This window comes from Corvus brachyrhynchos, unplaced genomic scaffold (genome assembly GCF_000691975.1).
Source record: "Corvus brachyrhynchos isolate BGI_N302 unplaced genomic scaffold, ASM69197v1 scaffold101, whole genome shotgun sequence".
Classification (NCBI taxonomy): domain Eukaryota; kingdom Metazoa; phylum Chordata; class Aves; order Passeriformes; family Corvidae; genus Corvus; species Corvus brachyrhynchos.
This window is the reverse complement of record NW_008237239.1, coordinates 15,430,972-15,442,756: the sequence shown is the minus strand read 5'-3', so window position 1 is coordinate 15,442,756 and position 11,785 is coordinate 15,430,972. Positions and strand designations below refer to the sequence as shown.

Here is an 11,785-nt window from a genome sequence, read left to right as displayed (position 1 = left end):
TTTTGGAGGGGGGGGGGAGAAAAAAAAAAGAAGAAAATAAAAAGAGGTAGTTGATTTCACTTGACCTTCAAGGACGTTTTCAGAAAAGCTCAAAAAATGTTTCCACTGAAACAATTTGTATTTTGTGCTAAACTTCAAGCACCAGTTTCAACTGGCAACTCTGTTTTTATAAATGGTATTTAATTGCTGTGTAATAGCTGTCCTACAGGACTGAATTGATGCACGATTATTTTAGTTACATTTTGAGCACAAAAAAAAAAATGCTACAGAAACGAAAACTGATTGAAGTGTTGACTTCTGGCAGTAATAGGTAACCTGCAATTTTACACCACACCACAGACAGCAAGTTTCTGGGCATGGGAGCACAAGGCAGAGACGTCATTCTCCAGATTAGGAACCTGGACTTGGCCACGCAGCTCAAGTTAGAACTGGCAGCTGTGCAAAAAGTCTCTGTGTGGTTAGAGCACGAGCTGCATCAGCAGGTGACAGTGCTGTGAAGACAAAAAAAATGCAGTAAGGCAAAACCAAGCTTTGAAAGGAAAAGCCATAAGGAAGAAACTAAGAATAGGAAGTATGTTACCCATCATAATGTCACAGCAGCATCTTCAGTAATGGTCCTGAGTAAACCAGCACAACTACTGAGAGTTTTCAGGTACCATCCAAAATAGTGGAAGCTACTTGGGTGAATCAAACCATGCGTTGTGGTAGGTGACAAAAAGTAGATAAGGAAAAGGTGCTTCCTCATGATTTGAATGGGAAAATCCTGCCTTTAGGCTTGCATGAAGAATAATTCACCTGAGGTTTTTTGCTCTAATTGATAGAGTTTAGTTCCAGTGTTCTGGAGGTCATTCTTCCTTGTACCATTTCACTTCCTTTTTCATATCATGCTCCTTCTCTCTCTCTCTGCATGTTCTTGAAATGAGTTTGCTGCTGCATAACTGCAAGTAAGAAAACAGGAGAGCAGAAATAAACACAACAGACTTTGAAATACAGAATAGAAAACCAGACTGCCTGAAGAGTCCAATATTGTGACTGTGCGTATATAGGGATAACATGTTTCAGCTCAAAGAGTTGCTTATTTTAAATGCTAATAACTTAATTGTGATGGGTACTTTATTATAGATTCAATGAAAAAGAACATTTGACTTCCCAAACCTTTGTTGATCATTCACGAGTTTACTAAATTAGCTCAGACCTGTAGATCCTCAGTGCTATTCCTTTTGAAATCGTGGGCACAGCTGCCCTGCCTTCAGTGAGAGGAAAGCTGAGCTTGATAAAGTTAATTTATGAGGCACATCCTGTGTTCGTGTAAGGCCCAATGTCCTTTCCATGAGTCAGTGGGAGTCTTTCATGCCAGAGGAGTCTCTTGAAGTCTCAGTAGGTGGAGGCCACAGGCAGCTGCTCAGAGAGCCAGCAGTTATTTGTACACCACCACCATCTCACATAAGACAGAAGCATCACAGCACACCTAGCAGTTCCTACACAAGACAGATACCACTCTAATGTATACACCTGTTTTTAAGGGTAATGGAGATTATCCTTCCCTTTCAGATTTAGAAATTAATCCTAAAAAACATCCATTCCTGCCTCTTGAATCAATCTGTGCTCATTTTCTTAAATGTTAAGATATTAAATGAACCCTGTTTCAAAGTGTAAGAAGGAGTAATTTTGTCTTTTTAGAATATATGTTTTTAACATAGCCCAAAAATACATTTGCAGTTGTGGTAAAGTGTGCATAATTACGATAAAAATCAATAATATTAGAAAAAATTAGAAACAAGCAATTTCCTGGCTAAAAAAAAATGAAACAAAAACCCACCAAAAAAGAGCTCAATATATAAAATTGATGTCTTCTTAGGTCATAGTAGAATGCAGTGATGTTCTGCCCCTTTTGTGAGATACAAGGTATGGAAGAACTGGATGTTCTCTCTGCTCAGCCTAGTACTCACTCAGCTGCAGCTCTCAGTTTGCTTCTGGGATAATTTACATGGTGGCTGATTGCAAGTGTCTCACAGAAATACACACGCAGCCAAATCTTCCCAAAATTGGCTTAACATAAGGGATAGTAGAAAATAGCAACATCTAAAAATAGTTACAGGTCCATTGATTTTTAGGGTCTCTTCACAGTTTTTGCTGTGCACTGTATTATCTTGAAAACTCCAAGCTTTCATTAAAAGAAAGAGAGGAAAAAAAGAATTTTCACTTGTCAGCTGGGTGCAAAGTCTTGTGTTTGACACAGAGGTCTTGCACTTACTAGATATTTTGTAGTGAATATTTAGTGTAAATATATTTCTCATAGTTTTTATTTGGTCAGTTATCATAAAGGCTAGTAAGTGCACATTTTCATTAATAATAAATGTGATTACTCAGTGCCCGTAACTTAAACATTTCAGCAGGTGGATTGAACTGGTATTCTTGCTTTCAAGAGAAGGATGATAGGACTTACAGGTTCAAAGACAGTTGATGATCCTATTACATGTTAGCATTTATCTCTCTAAAATAATGGCCTGCATCTGGGAAACTTTCTTTCTCCCTCCTTCCAAATTGTCCAAACTGTTGTCTTTGGACTCTTTAAGCTAGCCTGAAAAGAGAGTGTGTAAAGCCTGCACATTCCTCGTAAGGCTTCTTGCAAAAGTCTTAGAGCTTACTTATAATTTCCTTGGATACTGTTTGAACTTTCCCCACAAAAGCTAAATATTTTGCATTCAGTAGTCTTTGTTCCTGGACTTTGTTTTTTTGTTTGTTGGGGTTTTTGGTTTTTGTTTGTATGTTTATTTTTTAAGGAGAAACTATTGGATGAACAGTAGTGAGACATCACTCTTCCGTGTGTACACAGGGTGAGCAAAGCAATAGTTAGTAAGAAGCCCTGCAGTCACACCCTCACTGTGTCTTCATTTAAGAGCTTCATCCCTTAGAGTTGCTGCCTGTCCATGTCTCCCAACACAAACAGGAAATACTTTATCCTTGAAATGCTGTTGTCTTTTTGGTCATTATGGGAACTAGACCAAGTCTGCCATCTCATTTTATGCTGCTCAGCTCAGAGCCAGCTCTACAGTTCTGCAGGGATGGTCCTATTGTCTTCAAAGCCTGCCCAAACTGCTTTGTACTTTTTTCAGCTTCTTGGTTACTCAGAGTTGTTTTTAATCCCTCTAGTAATTGGAGTTTTTCAGTCCTCTTTAGAGTGTTGACCCATTATTGAGCCAGTTTGGTCTGTAAATGTACAAACAATTTACAGTAAATATTTCTTCTTTTCAATCAGGAAGTTTTAATCAAGAAAGTTAGAACTAGCTATGTACATTCAGACAACATAAAGTTTGATTTGAAGTTGCACATGACCGAAGTGGCTTCCAAAGGGTATTTTGCATCTCTGAAAGCTGTCTTCTGTAATACATTTTTATGGAGGAAATGAAAGCAAATTAAACAAGATTTTATGGCTTTTCAGCATCTTTGCTGATAGCTAAGATTATTGTTGTTTTGTAGAAGGGTAGGGTGGAGTCTCACATCTTGGTGCACTGGCCTGTGGACCTTGGCTCTGGTGCAAAGATGGCAGCCCTCCAGCGAGTCGAACGCTAAATGTCACCTGAATCCATCATTACCCGATTAAATCATTCACCTTCCTTACATAAGTGAAAGTCTGTGCATCAGCATTTCTTTCAAAGAATATTTTAAGCAAGCAGTGATAGATATCTTCCCTTTTCCCCAATCTCTCTGTGCCTGTGGGCCAGGCAGAGTAGCAAGTGAGTATTTTTAATTCCTTCCAACACATCTGCTAATCCTGTCATAATGTCATTGTATAGCTACGGCAGCTAAACAGGATGAGACAATAAAATATAAACATGCTGAAATCTGAGAACCAGAGAGAAGTTTAAAAGTATACAGATTGTTCTTTTTTACTACCTCTGCTTTTCTTACCACCTTGAAAATTGTACGAAGCATTTTGATGATTTGGGAGTAAGAATGAGCATCCTGATTGGTGCATGGCTGTTTTGAACCCATCAGAAATACTGAGAAAGAGATGTGATGTACAAATCATGCTGGTACACTAGTATGTATCAATGCCATTATAATTAGGTCTGGATCTCCTTTTGTTACAAACATCTCTGAAAGCCTCCAGCCCACTTACAAAACCCCGTCTCACTTGAAAACAGAGACATGTGAAGTCTCAGCTAGCAAGTGATTTATATTAATGTTTCTATAAATTTTTCAATGACTTCTTTTCTGGTGTGAAAGTCATTCGGTTTGCAGCTTTACAGACAGATATTCTGTGTGCTTATAAACAAACAATGACAATCCTCCATGCTATCTCGGTAGCATGTATCAAAATTGACCTAGATAAAATACCAGTAGGGACCAAATGTAGATAGTTCAATCTTTCTGACTTGAACAGCTCTTAAGTGACTACCAGGTAGCAGGGGATCAGTTCCCTCTGTGCCTTCAAAGCATTGATTCTCTTTTAAGGTGACCTAAATGCCCTTCATTTCTCTTGAAGATAAAGAAGTTGACTCCAGTGGGAATCAAAGGTAGTTGGGCCCTTACAGGTTCAACACTCCCTAATATCAGCCCGATTTTGAAAATTATGGTGACTTTCTATGATGCTGGAAACCCATCTTCCTGAAGCTGAAGGCTGATACAAAACTGTCATGTAGTCAGACCAGCCAGCATCACCTTTACATTTTTGCTTTAAATCACCATATTGCTTTCTAAGAATAAAAGAAACAAAAAATATTTTTCAAGTTCTAAATATGTTATTGTTCAGTAACACAGAATACTGATTTCTTCAAAGCAACTCAACATAGTGATTTCACTAAAATGGTCTTTTAAGCTGTTTGTGTCCCTTTGTCAAACACCATATTTAAAAACTAGCTGCTCCTCCTTAGTTACTATTCTAACAGAAAAAGCAACATAAGCAACAAAGATAAAACATAATCCTTCATACATGGTTCTGTCACCTTGAAAAAATACTTGAGATGTTTGGGAACCAAATTTTTAAATGTTCTGTGACTCCGTGTTTACAGTATTGTTTCTGAAGTCATCTGGGTAAAAAGTTGTGAATACAGTCAACTTTAGGCTTAATCATCTCCAGATGACCTGTAGCAGAATTCATAGGTCTGTAATTCGTAGAGCTTTCTTACAGTATCAGATGAATCTGAGTCTGAGGATTTGTCAGCCAAAAACTGGATTCAGTTAGGTTCAAATCTGATCTCATTCCAGCCTGACCCCACTTCTGAAACCTTACAGATGAGGGTACTTTACATATGGAAGTATTTACTCAGACTTAAATTCAGCTAAGTTCTGACTGCAAAGTAGGGGGCAGAGTCTGGAAGAACTGAAACTTTAACCTGAGGGAAAATATTTTCACTTCACCCAGTTCAGCTTCATTAAGACCTATAAACATCAAATAGATTTTTAAGTCTTGTACTTTTTCTCTGTCCTTCTTTTCAGTTAGCCTGTTACTCTTGATTTCCAAGAGCACCTCATTCTTAGTTTCTCAGGAACTGTTCTGTTCTGGTTGGATTATGTATAAAGGTGTGACCTAACATATTGTAATTCACTCTCTGTGTTAGCTTAGATTCTCCTGTGTCTCTCTTTCTAAGAGTTCTCTTTTATTAAATCCCAGGAGACCTATGGCTATAATCCTGGCTACTTTACATTTTTGGAGTTTTGATGCATAGCAATCCACGGACAAGCAGGTGTATTCCTTTAAGTCTGTAACCCAGGAAAAGAGAGCATGAAGGTGGTACCTGGGGTAAATCTCACTGCAGAAAGACTTAAATCCAGTCAAGCAGTAGTCTCTATGAAGAATGAGAACACTTAATTTTTTAATGACAAAGTTTTGAAAAAAAGGTATTATGCTACAGAAGGTGAAAGAGAAACTTCAGGAGAAAAATGGAACATTATTGAACTGAAATGCAGCTTTGTGATCAGATTATAGCATAAAATTATTACATTGAAGGAATGTTGGTTCATTTGGTTTTTTCCTTTTTTTCTTCTGAAGCTACATTCCCACACAGTAAAAGTTTCAATACTGGTATCTTCAGTATTCCTTCTGCTTATTTTAAGTGGCTCGTGGCTATTCTTTCCAAACACATTTTCACCCTGTATCTAAGTCTTCCTCATAGCTTTTACTTGTCCAAAGATTTTCTGAGCATATTCCAACAGCTTGTAGCAATCCTTTTACATTTTTAGTGTTATAGTTTCAAATACTGTAGCATGAAAAGGGAAATAAAGCTTCTGCTAGAACTTGATGTCTGCAGCTTCTATTTTTGTCAGTATTGCTGGGAGAGAGACCCCTGTTTCAGCCTGTTTCTAGAGCCAGCTTCTCACTCTCAGTGTCTGGGAGGTTCTGAAGTTGTGGCTGTTGATGACAGTAACTTCTGCCAAGGCAGGAGGCCCAGTGCTTTCAGTGACCTTTTCTTTGCTGTGGTTCTTGCTTCTCTTCTTCTGTTACCTTTAGTGTTGCTGGCAGTTCTGGGCAAGAAATGGCCAGAATGGTGTTGAGAATCTTGGCTCAGTTCATTCAGTTGCCTGACTTGTAAAGCCATCGAGTAAGTCCCTGTACCATTAAAATTAGTCTGTCTTCCCACCTCATCTGTACTTCATCTGTGAGGTAAAAAGAATGGTACCTTGGCCCACTTATCCTTGAGCTGGATATAAAGATGTGACCATCTGAAGCTTCTAAAATTGGAGAGCTGGGTATACGGTGGAAGTTTTAGCAGCTCACCTGCTCAGGATCAAATGGCATCATGTTTTCAGTGAGTCAGTTGTTCTTGATAGGCACAGTGTGTTAGAAGTAATTTCTCATCTTCTGGCTGTGATAATAAAATTTAACAAATCAGTAGAAAAAGGAACTGGTTTTAAATAAACATTCCTCAGTACATGAAGAAAGAAAAGGGGCTTAGGCTGATATAAATCCCATTATATTATTCTAGCACAGGGAATTGTGTTTGGGGAGTGAAGATTTGACATATATTTTTATTTTCAAGCGTCATACTAATTTATATTACTCAGCCCTTTAACTGCCAAACTGTAAAAGTCCATTACGCTACTGAAAGGAATATACAAATTATCCCCTGGCACTTCGGGCAGGAGTTTTACATATACGCTGTTATTCTATCAGCCAGCTAGCTGCACGATTCTATTAAGGAGTAAGTGAGAAAATTATATTGCCTGCAAACTAATTGTACAAAAGACTCTGAAATAAGTAATCAGAGCCCAGTTCTTTCTGAAAACCAGCCAGGAGATATTATAAATTGCTCGATCGCTCTTGTCAGCCCAGTTTAAAGACCCAGAGCTGCCGTGTTGATTTTGTTCACTGTATAACACAACTTCCTCTCCAGCTGTTGACAGGACTGGGCAAACTTGGCTTACACTCCTCCTAGCTGTTCAGTTTCAGCCTTTAATATCTTGAAGGAAGCAAGGAATTGGTAGAGTTTCTGTCTGGATCTTCCTCTGAAATAAAATGCAGATCTGAGTATCTTGAATGGAAATTCATGTCTAGAAGTAAATAAGAAATTATGAAAGCTCTAATGACCTGAAATGTGCAGTAAATTCAGGTTCATAACAAAAATAAATTCACTAACACTTTGAGTGCTAGGTGAAACTCATTTTAAGTATGATATACATAACCACTGCATCTATATGTGGAGACAAAATGTTAGTTCCTTGAACTCTTACTGCAGTGTAGCCATATTCTAAAATGCTGGAACACTTCAGAGGAACCAGCTATCGTCCACATCGTAAGATGTGGATCTTTGCTTCTCTTCCTGTAACTGTTGAACTCATTGGAGGAATTCTGTGCAGCATCTTCAAAGTTCATTTTCCAACACCAAAAATGAAGATTGAGCATCTGCTGTAAAATACAATTCGTTAAAGAAAAACAGTCTGAATTGAAAGCAGATTCCTCCTCTAAGCTTAAGTACTGGAATCCAAGTGACTAGAATAATAGCTCCTTTTAGCATTCTTTAGGTGTCAAGAATTTGCAGGAAAAGTAAGTTACACTGTGCACGCTGCAGACTGTTGCATAGTGTGCACAAATGTGAAATGTCAGGGTTAGAAGTGTCTGCATAATGAAACGAGCAATCTTGCATTTACCTTTCTGGTTCCGAATGCTACTTTTTGGTGTTGGCATCTGTATCTTTGGACAGGGGCTCTTGCTATAGTGGGAATGTTTCACCTACCCTGGTGGAGAGCTTTGCTTCTTGAAGTTCTCCATTACGATCTTGTTTTCGATCAAGATAGTTTCTGACCTTGTGCAAAGGTATCTTTGACCTTGTGCAAAGCATTTCTGATTCCCTGTTTCTTTTTTTTTTTTTTTTAATAGGGATGGTAATACATTTATTACTGTAGTATAATGAAGTTCATTAGATACAGTTTGTGAAAGGCTTTGAAGGTCTTCCTGTGTAGTGGTTGTACCTTTCTAAGAATGCCTTGTTAGAGTGGGAGGATAATGTGAATTCTTTTTTAAGCTGGCCGTTACTATCATTTTCTACCTATCCTTCCAAAAGTGTTATTTCCTACGTTTTCTGATGTGTATTGGGAAGACATTTCGCAGGAACTGTTGTGCTGGATTCCCCACCCACCATAACCTTCAGTTTCTTAAACAGCTTTCTCCACAGCACAGACAGGGGAAAAGGACAAAACTGCTTTGACTTTTGTCATTAGCATTCAGACATACCGAGATCTGTTTTACTCACCAGCATTGCTAACTCACTCATGCAGCAATGTCCAGGAAGAGGAAAGCCTGCAAAGGCCTGAAAAGGTTGTGCCAAATATGCTGGTTGTGTTGGCAGAGTATATATTGTGCCATGCAGACCTCCTTTATCATAAATACTTACTCAGTTTCCAGTAGATGCAAGTGGTTTTAAGTATTACTTCCTGTTGAATTAGTAGTTGCTGAGCATTTGAGTCTTTGTGCAATCCTGCAATCCACTAATGTGATATTTAATGAGGAGACATCAGTCTGGAGAAAGGTAGTCAATATAAATCAGTGTTTACAAAGTGTGATTAACTCTGAAATATTTCATCAATGCTGTGGTCCCAGGCAGACTCTATGCTAATTATTAGAACCTGTGCATGTTTCAGGGGACTCTGATGGACCCTGAGTGCGGCAAACATGGAGCAGCAAAATTGCGATTATGCTCGGACTGTCTCTGATGACAATTTATGCATTTGGTGTGATGACCTCTTGCTTCCCAAGAGGGCAATAAACAGAATGCATTTTCATTAAGATACTAATGCACTTAATCACAGGGGGGGAAAGGGTTAGAAAATAAAGAAATACCTTTAAAGCAAGATGTGACAGACTGATGGGGAAGATACTTTATTTTAAAAAGTCAGTATCCTGGTGTAACTTCCGACTGCTGCAAAGTCTGTCATACTGGATGTAGTCATGGGCAATAGGACGCATGGCTGGGCAGATGAATAAGCTGAGCTAAGGTGTTTTATGAAAAGAGCAGTGGTACTAGGGCAAAAGAAAGCAGATGTTCTCCCATTTGGACTTGGATACTCAAAGATGTGATTTTAAAAAATGCAAAGAAAACTACTCATGTATTTTACTCATTTGTTTACAAGCTTTTCTTATTTTTGAGGAGAAATAACAGGTACTAAGCAGTAACAAAAAAAAAAAAAAAAAAGAGAGACTGCTTTGTCCAGGACTCACATTTAAGGGTCTAGCTTGTTGTAGGCCTTAAGGGGGCAGTTGGGAGAAGCAGAGGCAAAGGCAAGCATCTCTTCAGTTTTTGTTATTCTGACAGCTTGGCAGGAATGATCCTACTCCTAATGCCTCTCAGTACAAGAACTTGGTCTAAAGTATAGAGGGAAGGGGAGATGTCCTAGAGCAGAGATGTGGCCTGGCAGCTGTAGAATGTGCTAGATGTGGTGGTAACAGTCCCGCTGAGCCCTGCCTGATGCTCTGTGCCAGCTGTGGTGGAAGAAGAAGGGTGAATCTCTGTAGTAGCTGTTATGGTTGATTGTGCAGTAAAGCAGTCCTCTTGTATTCTAGGCAAAGAGAGACTAATGAAATTGGCTAAAAAGGAAAATTAAGAGTGCTCAGAGAAGGAACCTGATCATGTGGCTTGGTACAGAAAATAAATTACAAAATTTCTTCCTTCTACCAGCAGGGATAATATTGTATGTGAAGGGTGTTGGTAGGGACCATATTTGAAGTGAGACACAGACTCACATTAATTGTGGTTTTGTATATATTTCTTTCATATAGATACCTAGATTAAAAAAAAAAAAAGTAAAAAACCTTCATCTTTTAACTCAGCTGTTTATTTTTACTTGAAAGGCATTTCCTTTCTGTAGCACTGCTTACTCTTGATATATTCCAAAGTGAAATACAACAGCAATTATATGAGTACTTTTGTATATCTGTTGTGTTGGTTAGTCAGTGATTCTGAACACCTCTTCCCCTGTCTGTCCCATCACAGGTAACATAGAGTACAGCTGCCCAGCAACGAATGAATGTGAAATCACAAAGCGCAGACGCAAATCCTGCCAAGCCTGCCGCTTCATGAAGTGTCTAAAAGTTGGCATGCTGAAAGAAGGTAAGACTGACCACCTCAGTATGTATCTCTCTGCAGACACTTGCTGCAACTGTAGGGCAATCAGGAAAGAAGAGAGGCTGGTGAGTGTTCTAATCACTTATTGATTGCAAAGGCAATTTTAATGTATACTTGCTCTTTCTGACATCTGCTTCTTAAGCTATCGAATCATGCTTTATCCACATAGAGTTCATAATCTTGTGTAGTACAGCAAAATGTACCTCAGCATTCAATCATCCTTCAGTAAGTAACTGATAGAATAACCATCAGAGTTCTCAAAGATTCCATTCCTCCATTCCTTATCCACTGTTACTCTGTCTGAGTTCTGGCAGGAAACCAAAACACACACTGTGCCTTCCTTTCCCTGCTTTTATTCAGTTGTCATTCCATCAGGACAAATGGAAAGGTTACTTCTAAATTAAACAGGTGTAAGTGTTGAGTGTGTGTACTGAAGTTACTGTAACTACACTGGAGCAAATGGTGGTGTGCAGAAGAGGAGAATCCACCGCCCCTTTTTTTTTTTCCTAAAAGTATCTGAGAGCCCCTGCACCTCACTGTAAGTATGCATTGAATGTTTTAATTCATCAGTTACATTTTGAAGGTATTGAACATAAGCAAATGTTCTCAAGAAATGGTGCTGTCTTACCTGGAACCTGCTTCATCTATGTTACACGAAGAGGTGATTCCTTAAATCTTGCTTGCCTGCTATACACTTATATTGCTGTTAATGTATATGCAAGAATACACTTCTAAGTCCGTGTATTGTATGCATTATTATTGTAGAGCTTGTCACCACCAAGAAAGATGCCATGGACTTCTGAACTAGATAAACATTTGAAAAAAAATCAACATAATGTTCTCTAAGTATTGTATCCAGTGGAGAGTACTTTGTGTTAAGCAACCCCTTTAAAACAGTTGCTTGCAATTTTGCTTTGTCAGTGCTTGGAAACTCAGCTTTAACAGCTGGCTGATTTTTGCAAATGGTTTGATGGTGATGTGTAAAGCAGGTTAAGTATACAGCTACCAGGGTAAAATCCAAGAAACAGCCTAGACCAGTGGAGAGATGATGGGCAAATTAGGCCTATCACGCACCTACAGACATATTCTTATTGGATTATACTTACTAAGAATAAACCTTGTTCTGTGCAACTGCTTTGGCAGATGCTATGATCCTGTGAGCCAAATCCTGCTGTCCTTAGTCTTACTTGAGCAAAACTCCTGTCAGATTTGATGGAGATTTT

General features: G+C 38.6%; 1 protein-coding gene across 4 annotated transcripts in view; it reads left to right on the top strand.

Annotated features, from left to right (window-relative positions):
• Positions 1-11,785, top strand: part of ESRRG (estrogen related receptor gamma) — a 342,621-nt gene that overhangs the window by 219,829 nt on the left and 111,007 nt on the right. For all 4 annotated transcript variants that reach the window (XM_008630337.2, XM_017730040.1, XM_017730038.1 and 1 more), the window contains one exon: positions 10,431-10,547. In XM_008630337.2, coding sequence (XP_008628559.1) covers positions 10,431-10,547 — 117 coding nt within the window. The remainder of the gene's footprint in view (positions 1-10,430; positions 10,548-11,785) is intronic.